General features: G+C 34.5%; 1 protein-coding gene across 1 annotated transcript in view; it reads left to right on the plus strand.

Moving 5' to 3' along the window:
- Window positions 1-18,113, plus strand: part of CSMD1 (CUB and Sushi multiple domains 1) — a 1,184,580-nt gene that overhangs the window by 805,463 nt on the left and 361,004 nt on the right. Inside the window, exons 9-10 of the mRNA XM_082756691.1 lie at window positions 3,698-3,822; window positions 8,634-8,755. Of these exons, the coding sequence (XP_082612817.1) occupies window positions 3,698-3,822; window positions 8,634-8,755 (247 nt within the window). The remainder of the gene's footprint in view (window positions 1-3,697; window positions 3,823-8,633; window positions 8,756-18,113) is intronic.

Below are 18,113 nucleotides of genomic sequence, written 5' to 3' on the forward strand. Positions count from 1 at the left end.
TTAAGGGAATAATACTATTGCTTGCGTGTCTCCAGTGCAATGAAAATAAAACACTGTGGAGGCAACAGTTTTTCTTTTCTTTTCTATTAAGAGTTGAATATAGACACCGGAAGGAGCTATTGTTCTTGTCAGAACAGTGCCAAATGTAGATATTAATCTGAACTGAGACATATGAAAATGCACATTATTCAAAATCTTTTCCAGTCTGCTGAAAGACGTGTTGTGATTGGGATTGATGGAAGGGCAGAGGGTTTATTTTCAAGTCAGCCTGATAGCCAACTGTATCAGTGATGACAAGTTTTTTGAAAAGGGTTTCATTGTTTTCAGCACAATAATGGCATTCATTCTAATATCATGACGCAGAAAAAGGTATTGAAATATTAACCTTTTCATTCTGTCCTTCTGCCACGCTTTTACTGTGTTCATTCAGGAAGCAGGAGAAACAATTTTCCATGATTTCAAAGAACCCAGTGGATATTTGGAATCATTTTGAGGGAGAAATGGCAACTCAGACATTGCTAGACAAATGAGGACATAATAAATGCAATTTTGGGGTCAATATTACGTTTTATTTTTGTGGGAGATCTGAAAACCACAGAACTTTTAAATGAAATCTGAAATGGATATAAATAATTACATTTCTGCTCCCCTTAAACATTGCATGCACATAATGTAAATTTGTAAGGCACATGGCATTGTGAAAATACAATCACCTTGTACAATTCCACTGGCATGTGTAACAAAAATAACTTTTAAATTTTCAAAACTCATTAAAAAATAAATAAGCATCCTGTTCCTATAATTTATTACAGATCTTTTTTCATATTAAAATGGCTTCTTTCAGTAAAATCCTAACTTTTTTAATAATTCAAATTTTTGCTTTTATGTAGTTCCATTCAAAATAGAAGGAAAAAATGGAGAAACTAATTTCTTCCTGTTGAAATACACATAGAGAATTAAGCAAAACAAAGCAAAACACTTCCAGTGTCAAAGTTTTGCTCAGCAAATAGGGAGGTAAAGACGAGAACAAAAGAAATTTAAAACCTTAATTTTTAACAACTGGAGATTAAATGAATTAATCATTCCCTTTGAAACTGCAGATCAAATTATTTGATATACTGCTTTAAAAGGACTCCTCATTTTTGTATGGAAAAATGTCAAGCAGAATCAACAGGAGACTCAGCAATTCTGACATTGCTTAGAGGATAAGTGTAGACTGTGTGGTCCAGATGCATCACATCCCGAGATACTTATTTAGATAGATCTGATTGTCTGGAAACAGAAAATACTTTAGTGACTCAGCTCACCTAAGCTTCTTCAGTATCAACTGTTCTCTTAAATTTCTAGTTATATGTCTTGATCCAGATATCTGTAATGTATATATTATATAATATGTATATATATATATATATTCATTTTATTATTCAGTCCCCATACCATCAAATTAGTATACAAACTAGAAACACCAACAACAAACAAAAAAACACCTTAATCTCATCCCTTCATGATATTGTCTTAATTGCATTTCAGACATGGATGCAATTTTTATATCTCTTTCCTTCTTTATATATATTACAGTCTGGCAGCCTGTACCTCCATTCCTCAATACTTAGAAATTTTCTTCAGGATATGTTTTCAGTAGCATTTTGATTATTTTTGCAAGCCTTTGCAGAATTAAAATTACGTTCAAAAATACTCTCATGGAAAGTATCGGTTGTTAGACTGATGGCATAGACCTGATTTTTCACAATAGGTGCTTCAAAAAGGATGGATCTTACCTGGTATTAAAGTAAGTTTAATGAACTATGTATGTAGCCATACATAGACCATGTCTAGAACTATCTCAGTCATTCTAGTAAAACCCATGACTGCTCCTCTGTAGCCTATCAAAATTTAATTTGAATTTTTGAAATAAGTTTCAAAAGATTGTACATGTTAATGCCTTTAGCTGGCATTCAAGTTTCTCTCCACCCCGAACTCTAGCACTGAGGAGCTTTCAAGTACTTCATGTTTCTACCTTGCTCTTCAACTTGATGATTTTGCTAGATTTTTTGGTTATTTTTAATATGTTACAGTCAACATGTTGTGGGTTTGTGTGTGTGTGTGTGTCACTTAGCTTTTGCTCAAACATTTCAAAAGATGTTTGAAATGTGTAAAATATATGAAGCTCAAGTTATTAGTCCTTAGAAACAAGCTATTTCCAGACATTTGGAAAAAAAAATACAATATAGTATATAAATAAATAGCAAAACAAATTAAATCATCAAAGTGTGTGGTTTAAACTAGTAAAATTTTAGGTATCCATATGTTTATTAATAATACATGTTTATCCTTGTATTTATTCATTTGAGGAGTGTATTTGGAATCATGCTTAGTCACTTCTTCCAAAGGTTTTACTGTTCTAAAGGGCAGTAGATTATGGCAAATATAAAGTAAAATTTTAGAAAATTGTTCAAGTCTTCAAGGATTTCATGCATTTCCCATGACATATGGAAGGAAGAGGCCAGTGCTTTCCTAGATTTGTAGCATCTCATTCAAATTTTAAAATATTAATAAAAAAAAAAAGATCTATTAAAAGTTTTGTGAAAGAAGTGTTGAACTACGTCATAGGAAGCAATATAGTTTGTCTTTGGGGGGTCCTCTGGAAAGCTAACAGAATAATTGTTCTTGAAGGTAGAAACAAGCAGGCTGCTAGTAAATGAGATTATATTTACTTTTTTCCACAATACAGTTTTAACCACTGACCTTCTGATTGCCATCCATCCTTGGTGTTTATTACTCAGTGACTAGAAGGGCCAGACTGATAAATCCATTTTATTAACACCACTTAGTATACAACAAGAGATTATCAGATACGGACTTAAAAGTGCAAGAAAGCTAACAGTAAATAGGGTTGTTGTGGTGGGGAACAAAGAATGTCACAAATAATTGGAATGCTAAGAAATAAATTGAAGCAGAAATGTAAATACTGTTTTGGAAAACTCTGAGATACAGTGACACTGTATAGTTTATGAATTCTACATAAATGTTGGTCATCATTATTCGGAATGAAATTCTTCAGAAAAAAAAGTTAGAAAATTTCAGAGTTGCAAATGTATCAGCAGTACTTCAATCCTAAGTAGTTCCTGCTAGAAATCCTAAAGTTAGCATTTTACATAGCTTTTTAGCAGGAAATTTCAACAAAGTTGAGAATTTTTCATGAACTACTACAGTTTACTGAAATTATATTTCTTTGTAATACATGTAAAACAAAATCCTATACCTAACTGACTAGAATTTCAGAGAAAATTGAGAGGTTGAAATTATTCATGGAGTAAATTTTCTTGCTTGAAAGAACAGTGATTATACATTTTATTGACAAATGTATATCTTGATGTATTCTTTGAAGTCATTGCTTAAAGGGTGAAAATTAGTATTACAATTACTTTATATTCCTGACCTTATTTCTTTAAATGGTAGACAAAGTGAATACAGTGGAGCCATTCCCTATAGTTTAAGATGTTTTGTTTGTTTGTTTGCTTCTATTAATATATATAGTAATGATGAACTAGAATTTCCCATCCTAATTTGTTCATTTGGACCTGGAAATACGATCATTTGGTGGAACTTTTTCTTTTTTTTTTTTTTTTTTTTTTTTGGGGGGGTGATATTAGGATATATTTTAATTCTTCCATTCTTCCTCCCCTTTCTCTACCAGGGTCGGTGCAAGCGTACAGTTTTCCTGTGAAGATAATTATGTGCTGCAAGGTTCTAAGAGCATCACTTGCCAGAGAGTGACAGATACTCTGGCTGCCTGGAGTGACCACAGGCCAATTTGCCGAGGTAGGTGATGTTCTTGGGCACTTTTCTTTAAGTGTAGAAAGGTAATTTATAATTTCTGTACAGAAATGCAATAGCATGATGCTTTAAAGAAATCAGAAATTATTATATATATATACACACTTTATATATATACATAACAGTATATTTTCAAAGATCTTTCTGTAGCTTGAAGCCTGTTAACCAAGTCGATGAGCAAAGATGCAGAAACAATATTAAAAAGCTAATTCCCTTTTAACAGTTTAACATTTTACTTCTTCTATAATAAATTTAACTTGTAAAACATTTTAAGTAGAACTAGTTCAGTTTGACTAATTTAAGTAGAACTAATTCAGTTGGACTAAATAGTAAATGCCCCCCACATTTATGTGTGGGGAGACCTCTTGTTTTTCTGTGGGCTCTTCCATGGGCTCAGACTGCAGTATGGAGATCTGCTTCGCTGTGGGACCCATGGGCTGCACGGGGACAGCCAGGGGCTTCTCTACAGGGTGCAGGGGAACTTCTGCTGCGTGCCTGGAGCACCTCCCGCTCTCCTGCTGCACTAACCTTGGGGGCTGCAGGACTGCTTCTCTCTCCTTGCTCTCCCAGCTGCTGTGTCACAGCAGTTGTGTTTTTTCTTTTCTGCTTCCTTAAATCTGCTCTCCCAGAGACCCACTTAATGTTGTTCCCAGGCTTGGCTCTGGGGAAGAGAACTTGAACAGCAAAAGATGGAAACTTGTGGGTGGAGATTAAGACTGCTTAACAGGTGAAGCAAAGCTGCACATGCAAGGAAATTGCATGTGCAATAAGGAATTTATTCAGTATTTCCCACTGACAGGCAGATGTTTAGCTACTTTCCTGGAAAACAGGGCCTCAGCACAAGTGACAGTTTCTTGGGAAGACAAATGTTATAACCACAAAAGTGCCTGCTTTCTCCTTCTTTCCCTGAGTTTTTGTTGTAGAGCATGATATCATATGCTATGGAATATACATTTAGTCAGCTGAGGTCACCTGTCCCAGCTGTATTGCCATTTCCATAGCATTGCTCTTTCCCATTCCCAGCCTATGTGATAGGGAAGCAGAGTGAGGTACAGCAAATGCCTTGATGTTCTGGACTGTTCAGCAATATCTAAAACACTGGTGTGTTATCAATATTGTTTTAGTCTCAAATCTAAAACAGCACCACGTGGACTGCTATGAAGAAAGGTAACTCCATTCCAGCCAGACTCAGTACAAAAGTCTATGTAAGCTCAATAAGAGCTTTTATAAAATTATATGTATTATATATGTATAATATATATACAATACATAACATATAAAAATATTTAATATAATATAATTTAATGTAATATATAATTATAGTATATAATTTAATATATAATTATATATATAACAATGTAAAATATTACATTATATTATATTTATACATTACATTATATTATATAAAAATAAATTATTGCAAGCTATGTAACATGGGTAATGTTACACAGGCACATCCATGTAAAGACTGGACATCTAAAATATAATGCTGTATTTAAAAAGGAAAAATCTAAATAAATTCTCGTAGCAATTGGTTTCACACTAATGTAGAATAATGCATCCACAGAACTCCACTGTTCATTCTTATGTTTTGTTTTTTCTCTCTCCTGAATTTATTCTTGCTTGCTAATACACTGTAGAAATGAGATGAAGTAATTTATGCATGGCAAAAGTAATGCTCAGCAAAAAGGGTCTATTTGCTTCTGAATTATCTGTGTGTTGTTACTAGTGTTTGCTGTTCCTTCCAATTTATTATCTGCAAATATCTCTATTATGCTTTACTGCCTCTAGTAAACTGCTAACAAAATAGGATAAATTAGTCCTATACCTCCATTAAAACCTCAGTCCAGAAAACAAGTTGCTTTCCTCAAACATACTTCCAAAACTGGAGCTAAAATTTCACAACTGTCTGAGGGTTGTTAGATGGCTGCTGGAAGTCATTTCTATGTTTTCTAAGCACAGTAATATTGCTTATGCTGAATGGTTTATAATTCTGATTCAGTATTGCAATACTGCCTGTGGTGCACGTTTGGGGATGGTGAGAACTGAGAGATACAAATTTTATTTGCAGCCCATATTATTCCCAATCCCCTTGCTGAACGTCAAGATGCCTGTACTCCTGGTGCTCACACCAAACATTTAATAATAAAATACATTATTCAAAATTATTTGTCACATTATGCAACCAATCATCAACTTAGCACAGAAAATCTGATAAACTAAATGCAACTACTGTGGGCTTAATGACTTGAAGCCTCAAAGACTTAATGAAGAAGATGAACTTTGCGTTTATCCTGGTGACTTACAAAGCCAACAATGACAAAAATCACAGGAACTGTTATTGTTAGCAAGCACCTTCATTATTTACTCTGAACAGTAGCTATGTTAAGGAGAGTAGGCAGCCAGGATGGCAGCACTCCGAGGTGGCCAGGGCTCAGCAGGGCCCAGCAGTCAGAGCCCACCCCACCAGCCCAGCCACAGGACTAGGACAGCCAAGGACACCACTACAGTCCCAGCCACCTCCCTAGGGCTGGGACAAGTCTAGTCAGGGACAAGGGCCCATGGGTTGGGGTCAGGATCAACAAAGTCTGTCAGCAAGTACAGATACTGCTGCATCAGAGCTGCAGGCAGATAAATACTCCTGAGGCATTGCTCAGGCAGAGACCAGTAGTCCAATTCCACCCTGAAATGGATCCCCAGGGCACACAACAAGGTGTGGTGGGAGGCCCCAGGTGAAGCTGGTCAGGGCAATTTAGGCCTGTTAGCGACCTCAGGAGCCAAATGGTGCTAATGTAAATGGTCACATTTTATTGAATTCTACATAGAAACCTGCCAGTGATGAATTATTGTAAGTGGGCCCCTTAGTATAAGGACATTGAGGCCCTGGAATGTGTCTAGAGGATGGCTATGAAGCTGGTGAAGGGCCTGGAACACAAGTCCTGTGAGGAGCAGCTGAGGGCACTGGGGTTGTTTACTCCGGAGAAGAGGATGCTCAGGAGAGACCTCATTGCTCTCTACAACTGCCTGAAAGGAAGGTGTGGGGAGCTGGGGGTTGGCCTCTTCTTACAGGTGTAACTAGTGATAGGACTAGAGGGAAGGGCCTCAAGTTGTGCCAGGGGAGGTTCAGGTTGGAAACTGGGAGACATTTCTCAGGCACTGGGATGGGTTGCCCAGTGAGGTTGGGGGAGTCACAGTCCCTGTGGGTGCTTAAGGAAAGGTTGTACCTTGTTCTTAGCAACATGGTGATGATCTTGAAGGTCTTTTCCAATCTTTATGGTTCTATGATATATAAGTCTATTTAAACCTTTTTTTTTTTCTTTTTTTTTTTTTTTTCTCTCTCTCTCTCAAATAAGAGACAGATAAAAGAGTAAGAATTTGACTGAAAGAAAATTCTGAGAAAAAGGGAGATGTTTCCAAGCCAGGAGAAGAGATGGTATAAACTGTGTTTGAAGGCTTGTTGTCACCAAACTGCACCTCTGATTAGTTCCTACTGTACTTTGTGCTGGATTAATTAAATTAATAATTGTATGATAGTGGGAATGCTAGAGGTAACTAAGAGGTAACATGTAGTGGGATACTTAAATGTGACCAGTTCTTTTTTTCCCCGTACTAAGCACAGCAAACTGTTCAATAAGCCTCAGTGATACTTTGGTAGAATTATCTACGTGTCTTAGTTTTTTTTGGTTTTGGCTTGTACTGAAATCGTTATGGAAGATTTCCTTGTGATGTATCTAAACATGAAGTGAAATTCATAGAACTATATTAGGACAGTCCCTGCCATAAAGCCAAATGTTTTCACAGAAAACTGAATCATATCTGACTCAACGGAATGACTATGCAGTTAGTTCTCAAAGTCCAGTCACAAAGGACCAATGGCTGGTAACAGACTGTGGTGGAAGGACAGAAAGTCTGAAAACAATTTTCCTGTGGTTTTGTTATTTCCTATTTGTACCACTCATGCTTCCATTAATGTCTAAGAAGAGGCTCACAATTGGTATTTTATTCCTCCCAGCAAGTCTGAGAGGTAAGGAAATGCTTCAGAAAATTCAGGAAATTCTTCAGAAAAGATGAAAAGTAAAAATTTCCAAAATACTGGAATTATGTTAGATACATTAATCCAACATTCAGGAAAAAAAGAATGACCATTTATTAAGGAACGTGGTCACTTCTACTGCAAGTGCTGGAACTTGTGTAACTGAAGAGTCTAAATTACATCAAAAATTATGCAAATAAGTTCTGAAGTTCAGGTATTTGAAGATATATGGTATCCAAGTACTTAGAAATGGTGTGGTTTAGGCTTGCTTTTTCTTAGTGTGTTGCCACAGTGCTGTGGTACCAAACTCAAGACAGTAGAATGTTAAAAAATATTCTGTTACATAACTCCATCTGATTTCTCTGGAAATCGTATCGAAGTATTTTAAAATACCTTGTGATACTACAATATTTTGGGAGGCTTAAATGTCTTAGAAATTCTATCCTTAGTGCTTTTTGGAAAGTAATTTTCAATATTCATATGGTAATTTAGATTAATTTGCCTAAATCAAAAATAAAAAAAATGTAAACATTGTGCTGGTTAAATGAAAAGTGCCAGTATCCTTCCTCTGTATGTAAATGTTCAGGATTTTTTTTTTTTTTTTTTTTTACTAGATCAAATATCTTCCAAGGCAGATTGTTTTAGAGTATTTCAGCATTTTAATTCTTTCCTAAGAAGTTGTTATTAGTGCTATGGCAGTTTTATAAACTTTGCTTTTGACTGGTTGTTTTAATTAAAATAATCTTGTTCACTGTCATTTTAGCTAGAACATGTGGTTCTAATTTACGTGGACCAAGTGGGATTATTACATCACCAAATTATCCAGTTCAATATGAAGACAACGCACACTGTGTGTGGGTCATTACAACAACTGATCCAGAAAAGGTATGCTTTTTTTTCTTTGTCTCAATTGAAACTCAGGAATTTTTGATCTGTCTTAAAATTATTTCATACGTATTTGAACAGATGTGTGAACCTGCGAGAGTGTGTGTTCATTTAAACATGCAAATGACCAGAAAAGAAATGTTAAGAAAATATCCTGGGATCTAGAGAAGTTAAAAAATATAATAATAATAAAAAAATAAATCATTTTGATATCTGTGAAAATATCCCCCCAGAGTAATAGGTCTCAGTTACAGTTTCTAAATCATAAATGATTTTTAAATGAGATACATAAAATCAAAATCAAATCAAAATCACGTATTGCTAAATGAGTTAATGGATTTTTCAAGTTGCATCTTGATATGTAATCATCATTCAATCTCTTCACAACTATGAATGATTTTGCATAAAATAGTGGCCATAGTTCAATGTTCTTATTACATAGTGGAGTACCAAGGCACGTATCATGAAAAACAGACAGAAGTATAAAACTATCACACTGTGGACCATTTTACTGTAGAGCAAGTTCTCTGTGAAGAGAAAAGGTGTTTTTCAGTAACAAACTGAACTGTTGTATTTTATTCAGTATGGCAATTAGAGGTGGCTATTTATGAATGACCTTTGACTTATTTAAGTCATTAAATTTTACAGAAACTATTAAGTCACATAGCATTTTTAAATACGGATAAACACTTAAATATGTAAAGTGTTTGACAAATACATCTACTCCAGTTTATGTTCAGTAGTATGTAGTCTCTATTTTATTTTGTAAAATGCAATATATATTTTACTTTTAATGTGCAATTAAATTTTCCCCTGTAAATATGTGAAATTTTTATTAAGAGAACAGGCTCTCAGTACCTTAACGAAACAGTTTTGAATAAAAACATCTCTAATGTTTCATTCTAATTTTTCTTGACTTTTCAAAAAATATCAATTAAGCATTGTTTTTCATATTCATGGTCAAATGAAGATAGTTACCTGCTCACTGATTGCAAGAGAGTTGAACTATAATAATACAAAAATTGGTACAGACTCTGTGGTGCTATTTATTAAACTGTATAGCATATGTGTTTTCTACGGAGGTTCTGACTTTTTTTGTGAAAAGCACCAAACTTTAGCCTACTACAGTAATACATACATTCTATTCATTTTGTACAATATGTCTCTCAATTGATTTAAGATTTTAGTAGGGTAGAGCTCAATAGCATTGGTGTGGATTAACTTATTGCTCTATTTGATTGACGTGAAAAGGCACTCTAAAGTAGTATTCTGTGGGCAGGCTGATAGTTTATCAGTCACAAGAATGTGCTGAAAAAGCTGCCTACCCAAACTGATCAATTCTTATGTTCAAAATGAAGAGAGATGAATACAAGCTTTCACTGAGGGGGGGGGGGGAGGGGGGGAGGGGGAATCTATTTAATCCAGCTGGTGGAAGCTGGTAAGGAGCATTGCTAACAGACAAATTGAGAATCACAATGTAGGAAAAATATGTTAAGCTTTAAGGTTTTTAATTTCAAACTATTTATCAGACATGATGGGTAATAGGGAATTAGGAGTATTTTATTAGCCTTGTTTTTTTTATAGCAGTGAAATAGAGGAAGAGCTTTTTCTTCACTTTATGCATCTCAGAAGGATAGATATTTGCTTTAGGACCATGACGACACTGAATGTGCAGTATTAAAATCAAACATACTTAAGATATCCAGTATCCTCACATACGTTGCTTTCACATAATTTCTACATCATCTTTATTGGTATGCGTCAATACAAATCTAATACATTGAGTTTTCTATCCCCAGATAACTAAATCTAGAGTTAACACATATCCTTTGGGATAAAAGGTATAAAAGAAAGTGCTTTTATTTTGCAGACTATCTTACTCAAATGGAACTCATTTTTCTTTGAAAGAAGTAGTAATAATCTTGCTAGTATTTTGAAACCTGTGAACTTTATTAAAAAAAAAAAAAAATCCATTACAAAAATAATTTCCAGGCTTCCAAAAGAATAAATTGATTTTAAGATGTGCTGAAAGTTGTGCAGAATTTCATCCCTGACTTTTGTTGGAGTTACGAATGACTGACCTCTTGAAATTTGAACAGTGTATTGAAGGTCTGAGCTTATATTGAGGAGCCTACTATTTTGCCCTTCATGTTTGAAAATATTTATGAAAATGCTTAGGGTATGTACTTCATTTTATTTTCCAAGAATGTAGACAGTTCATGACATCTTACTGTGTATTTTAAATTAGTTTAGGCTTATTGTAGGAGTGAATTTGTGTCCTTTCTTCTGGTTAGTTTATACATAGCATTTTACAAGATAAAGCACTATTTCCTCTTGCCATGACATTCAGTACAGTGTAAAGAATATCATCTATTTGAAGAGGTGCACTTGCACAAAAGAATGGAATTTAATATGCTGGAATATTTTAAATAATATATATTTATTTTTTTTTTAAATAACATGCAACACTTTACAAACTTGACATTTTGATGCTGGTGAGAGGAGACTATTAAGGAAAATTAAAACCAGTTTCAACTTCCAGCAGGGACAGTCATGTAGTTGCAGTTCTTAACCAAACATATCAAGATCATTATTACACATTTTTCTAACATTTATTTGCCTTTTGCTTTTCAACACATGATTCTAGATTAACTTTGGTTCGTCTTCTGTTGTATTTCTATTCGTGCTCTGTTTATTTTGAAGCATTGATTTTCCTCCCATACCATTTATTTCTTTCCTCTGGGTCTCACTATTGTAGCTGCTGATCAGCATCCTATTGAATCCTTTATTAGAGCCTTAGTACTTGTACTAAGCTTTATGGTGCCCTTCTGACTGTCTGTCAAGTACACTTTGTAAGTTACACAAATTTTGGGTAACTATGTTTTAGTTGTTCTGTTACGGAGCTTCTCATCTTTTTACAACCAGTTTCTTTGGAGTGCTCTTCTGAGATCTTACTGATCTGTTGCCATTGTATCTTCCTTGTTGTTTTCAGTATATTGCAAGTGTGACTCTATCCCTTACTGTTTAAATTCATTCGTCAGGCTGCACATGTGTGTGTATATATATATATATTATATATATATATATATATATACACACATAAACACACTTAATGCCTTGGGTCTCCTGCTGCTTTCACTATTCTGTGGTAATGCTGCTAGATGCAGGGGCTCTGCTTTTAAGCTCGATTGTATATAGGTGGGGCAGAGTTTTATGTTGTTTCAGCAATGACTCCTAGTCTAGTACAATATTTTCCTGACTGACTGGGGTTATGCATAGTAGATGTGACATGAGCTACAATAGTTCTTAGTTTAATGACCTTGTAAGAAGGGTGTTCCAATTACAGGTGGGTTTGTTACTCTTTTTTGTTTGCATTCCTGAATAATACACTATCTCAGCAGTACAAAGCATAGGTATTAAGTTAAATCTGTTTGGGCCTAGCAGATTTATTTCTCTTAGTTGCCCAAACTGAAAACCCTGAAACTACAGGGAATAAGGGAAGTGTCATGTACACTTATATAGAGCTATGCCCTCAGTGTTTAGAATAAACTTGGCATACACCTTAATATAAGAAGGTATTTCTGATTTATTGCCTTTCAAAGCAGATAGTAGGGGAACTTCAGGAGAACATTCTTACTTGGGAAAAGCTTCCCTCATTCACAGATAGGGAATCCAAATACTGTTAAGCTTGGTTTTGAGACAAATTCTTTTGAGATAACTTATTCTTACAAAGTGCCCTGAAACAGCAGTCTTACTAAATTATTATATGCTACTTATCTATTTATTTTAATTAGACTATCTTGCTAGTTCATGGATTGGTTCAAAGCTTGTGGTAGCTTAGATCTGATCCATTGCTGATGTCCCTTGTTTTAACTTGTACAAAACATACAATTCCTCAGATTCTTACTTCAATGTAAATAGGAAGTAATAATTTGCAATGAATTCAGAACCTTTGTGTCAATAGACCAGTGTGCTCCAGTTAAATGGCATTATTGTGCATTGTTTAATATTGGAGTGTTATTTAGAAAGCCTGTTTCTTCAAAGCACTTCTTCTTTCAGTGTCTGGTCAGACCACGCTGCCACAAGTAATAGGATGTCTCACAAGTAATAGGACATGTCTCACATCTACAGCACTTGCAGTCTCATACTGTTCTCTGGCTGGGGTAGGGATATCTTGCTGAGTATCATATATCTCATCTCTACAGAGAGTACCAGAGTGCTGCCATAGTACTCAGATTTTTCTCTGTAAAGCTGTACTTTTTCTGTACTATGGTTTTTGAGCAGCAAAGACCTTAATCACTAAAAATGTGTAGATCTAAGAACTACTTATGCTACGTGTTTGTTTGTTCTTGACAATATACAGGCTCATACTAGTGCTTTACTCTAATTCTGTTTCATAAATCCCTGTATAGATTAACAGAGTGGAAAAAAGTGAAAGCGTAGTATTGTATATTCTTTTGTCTTTCACAAAATGTAAACTGAGTTTTGTGCCATTTTTAAAATGTGCTCAGTAGTTTGTGCACATTTGGGGTTTTAAGAAAATACTTGTTACTGTAAAATACTTGGCGAAAAAAAAATTACCTTTCCGTTTTGATAAGCTATCTACAAAACAGTTGTACTAAATTAACAAAACATGAGGCTTAACATATAACAGGAATATGTTCCTGTTATAGCAAGCCAAAAACAGGTGGTAGTGTATTTTTGTACTATGGAGCAGGGAGATGTTCCCTCTGGTAGGGCATTTTGGCCTCCCTCCACTACATGTCTACATTTAAGATGTATGTACAGCTTTTTAGGCTCCTAACTTACCAACTGAAGTTAAATATGAAAAAATATTCCTGAAAGCATAGAAATGTGGGGTGGGTAGAGATAGGTAGTGTATGTCTGCCTAAAGGAAGTTCCTAAGACTTGGCAAAATTAAAAGTGCTGAACACAGTGCTGAGAAGATCCTTTCCAGTGTAACAGCCCTGTATTACTATATCTACCTCTTCCTGTCTTCAGTTTACTAAGGACCTTTGACTTTTGACTTGCTGTAGAGGATGAAATGTTAGCTAGCTCTCCTGTGTATAATGCAGAAGCCTCCTTGGTTATTCACAAAGAAGCAATCCCATACAGGAATATATAATTATACAGGAATACAAATTCTTGTACTTTATGCAAGATGGCTCCCCTGACTTTCATTTAGCTAGGGAAAGCTTTTCCAGCAGTGGAGGAGTATCTGATGATATCACTTATTTCTTGTGCATTCCTGGAAAAGTTACTGCCATTTCACTTTTTGATTCACTCAGCCCCATCTTATGTATAGTCCAATTTCTTTTGTTGACATCTTTTCACACTTACATGGCAGATTTTCATACAGATCATGACAGACATAGGGAAGGATTATTTTAAAGCTGATTGGCAGATGTAATGGTATTGTTCTGATATTTACTGATATGTTGAGATTATTGATATAATCTACTGCAACTCCTTTTTAATTGTTTGCTCCTGAAATTGCATTGATGAAAAAAATTACATAAATGTCTTAATTTTGATATTTGAGCTTGTAGCAGTTTTGATTTCTTTTTAAACACTAATATGGTTCTATGGAGGATTACAATACATTGCATTAATTTAGTATGGATATAAAGTATACAGTTTTTCTTACTACAGAGGCATGTGTACATTCTGTATGGTCTTTACTTTTGACCAAAAAAAAAAAAAAATGTCCTTAGTTTTGCTTTCAGGATGTCAGCTAGGTCTTCTCTGCCAAGATTTATCTGTGGGGCATGAATTTTATAAGCCTTAGATGGATCAAAGTGTGATACGCTGAGTTAGAAATTGTGATTTAGAGGGAAAAATGGTGTTCTTAGAAAGAAAAATATACATGTGTGCAAATGTCAGGATGGGAAAGCTGAAGAAGGAGAATCAGGATTAAATTTGTTGTGTTGCTGCCTTTGAATTTATAATAAATCACTATTTCAGAAAGACAGTTGTAATATATTATCTATTAATGCACAGCCCAAGACAAACAAATTCACACTCCAAACAGACTAAATGTATGAAAGCATGACAAATTTTTAATTGGCAAGATTAAGTCACATACGTGTGGCTTAGCGGAAACAAAAAAAAAAAAAATCAAGCAAAAAAAAAAAAAAGTCAAGAAAAAAGAAAAAAAAGATTTTTCCCTATCAAAAGAGGGCAATATGGAATAATTTCAATATGATGTGTTTGCCCTGTATCTGCATAGGTAAAAATTGTGCAAATCCATTACTGTCACTATTTTGTTGAAGAATTACCATAGCGAAAATCATTTGTATTTGATTGTATCATAGATTGAATGGTCTGTAAAATTAGTTATTATTTTAATGTATTTCTTACAAAGTATAACCAGACTATTCCTCTTTGTATCTGTTTGATAGTTAAAACAACTCCATTATGAAACAATACAAAATAATTAAGCAAACATGTAGTATGTAAGCCTTTATTTATTTATTTATTTATTTATTTATTTATTTATTTATTTATTTATTTAGAGTCACAGTTGCTAGAGGTAGTCTTTAAAGGTTAAAAAGTTCGTTGTCCCCCATTTTTTTCTTAGAGGAATTTATCTGGTGAGCGTATCTTTAGAACCCCCACTTATGAATTTAAACAGGCCAGCTTTGTTCATAGGTCTCATACTTAATTACTTGATCAAAAATATTGTGGAAATTCCTGGGTAAATGTTGAGAGGCTTTTTTTTTTTTTTTTTTTTTTTCTTCCCTCCAACATTTGCTTCTACTTCCTCTGGTAAGATGCTTTTTTTTTCTTCTGCCTCAATTTCATCTTTTGTGCTGTATTGATTACCACCAATTAATTTGTTACCTTTAATCTTTTTTTTTTTTTTTTCACTTCGTATCTGTCTTCTTCTTTCAACAACTCACGGGTTGAGATAAGGATAATTTAATTAAAGGGAAATAATTATAATAATTAAATAAAGACTACTATGAACTAAACAATTTAACTAAGGGGAAATAAAAAGGGAAAGGGGAAAAGGGAGGGGAAAAGGAAAAATAAAAACAAGGGAGGAAAACAAACAAACAAAATAAATGAAGGCTATATGGAAGTGCAGAGGAAAGAAACTACTCTCTACTTCCCACAAATGAGCGATGATTGACCACGTCCTTTAAGCAAGGCCTCAACGCACGCAGCCGGTGTTCGAGAGGAGGACCGACGTTTTCTCAATGAGAGCCCACCCCTCCCCTCTTCTTCCTGTTTCCACCTTTTATTGCTGAGTGTGACATCACATGGTATGGAATATCCCTTTGATTGGTTTAGGTCAGCTGCCCTAGTGATGTTTCTCTCCTCACTTTTTGCCCACCCCTAGGAGGGTTAGAGAAAGGCCCAATGCTGTGCCACTGCTGCTCAGCAGTAGACACAACACTGGTGTGATAACACTGCTGTTCCAGCTACAAGTACAGAGTACGGCACTGTATGAGCTGCTGCCGGGAAAGTTAACATTCCAGCCAGACCCAGTACAGCAAGTTTATCAAATGGAGTATCAATTGGATTTCTAAAGCCATAGGTGAATATCCATTGAATATATGTAAATGTAAGATGCTTTCTTAAGTACTTTGTGTTCACAAATTTCAGAGAGCAAATCAACATATTTGTTATGACTTGTGCAGTCACAGCTGAATATTTTACCTGCACAATCCCACAGTATGTACATATAGTGACATAAAGTCATTACTGTTCTCCCCTTTTAATTCAGAATATTTTCTGACAGGAAGATCTCATAACAGAGCATGTATTAGATGAGAATGTTCTTCCACTGTTTAAAAATAAATCCTCCAATTAAATTTCAGCATACTTACCTTATTTTTGTTTGTCCTATAGTTTAGTTCTATTTAAAATTTTTTCCCTGTTCTCTTTGTGGGAACTGTCAAACACTATCAATGCATAAACACAGGATATCAAAATTTATGTATTTTTTTTCCCTTGAGGTTGAAAATGTCTGCAGCTATTGATAGTATATCTGATCTGACAATATCCTTGGATGACATACATATACATGTATATGTGTATGTAAACACCAAATATGCATTTGTGTATGCATATACAATAGATTGACATATATTATGTTCATATATGTGTGTGTACATATACAACCAACACGTGTGTGTATATATATATATATATATATATATGTATCTCAGGTTTACCTATAGAAATTTTCTATAGAAATTATCTTTGTGCAGACCCTATGCATCTCACATTTTCTGCTCAAGGAGATCAGTGCTAACAGAGGAATTGATGTACTTACAGTTCTTGGTTATGTTTGTTTACCTTTTCCTTAAGGTGCAGATGGTCAAAGTTTCTTTTGCTTGATACTCACTGTTTGTATTCTTTTAAATCTTTTCTTGAGTAACGTTTTCTACTGGGGAAATGCCAGCTGAGCATTTATAGGTAAAAGATAGGAAATTCTAAGAAATTCACATACTACATAGTAAAGAATATACGCAGAGAAAGATCATCAGAGTTTTAAAGTAGATTAGTATTTTCTAAAAATTATTTATGATCCCTTTCAGTCTTCTTTAGCAATACTATAGGTCTGGTATTTGGCATCACTGCAAATAGAAGCCTCCAGGTATTTACATAATAAATTACAGTCAGCACTTCATTTAATTAACTCACTTTGGTGTATTACTGAATAGGAGCTTCATATTACAAGTAAAGAGGCATTGGGGAAAATAGTAAATGGAGGATCAAATCATCACATGTACATTAAGATGTACAGATCTTCGATTTCAGGAAGATGTAAAAGAGGAAGGATAGAGGTAATTGTACTTAATGGAATTTTTACTTAGTACGAAAAATAAAATAGGGTTTGCAGTAAGTTATTACAGAATAAAAGGTTTTCTAAGTGCTGTGAGGCATAAATGGCACTTCAGTTAGTTTAATAGCTGAGAAGCAGCATGGGAAAAACAAGTTGCAAGAGTGTACTTTGTGGCCTGTGTTAATTCCTCTATAATTTAAAGCCTTTAAGTGCACTGCCTAAATTAGTTTTACTTCTTTAGCATCTTTCTAACTTCAAAGTAAACACCTCAAAGGTTATTGTATCCCACTTCAGATCAAATTTGCTTCCTGGCTCTCGTTAAGTAAAGAAAAACTTGAAAGATCAAGAGTGACTATGGCAGGTGGTCATAGATCAGTGAATAACTTATTGTGCTCATTTTTGTTCTTCTCCATCAGGTTTACCCAGTGTGCTTTTTTATTACACTTAAAAATAAAAAAATAAAAAATTATTATTTTTTTTAAACTCTGGACATCAAATTCCAAATGTCCAAATGTATAACCTGGACAAAATATCAATTATAGCAGATCCCACTGTATATCA

This window comes from Aythya marila (assembly GCF_965140915.1).
Source record: "Aythya marila genome assembly, chromosome: 3".
NCBI lineage: Eukaryota > Metazoa > Chordata > Aves > Anseriformes > Anatidae > Aythya > Aythya marila.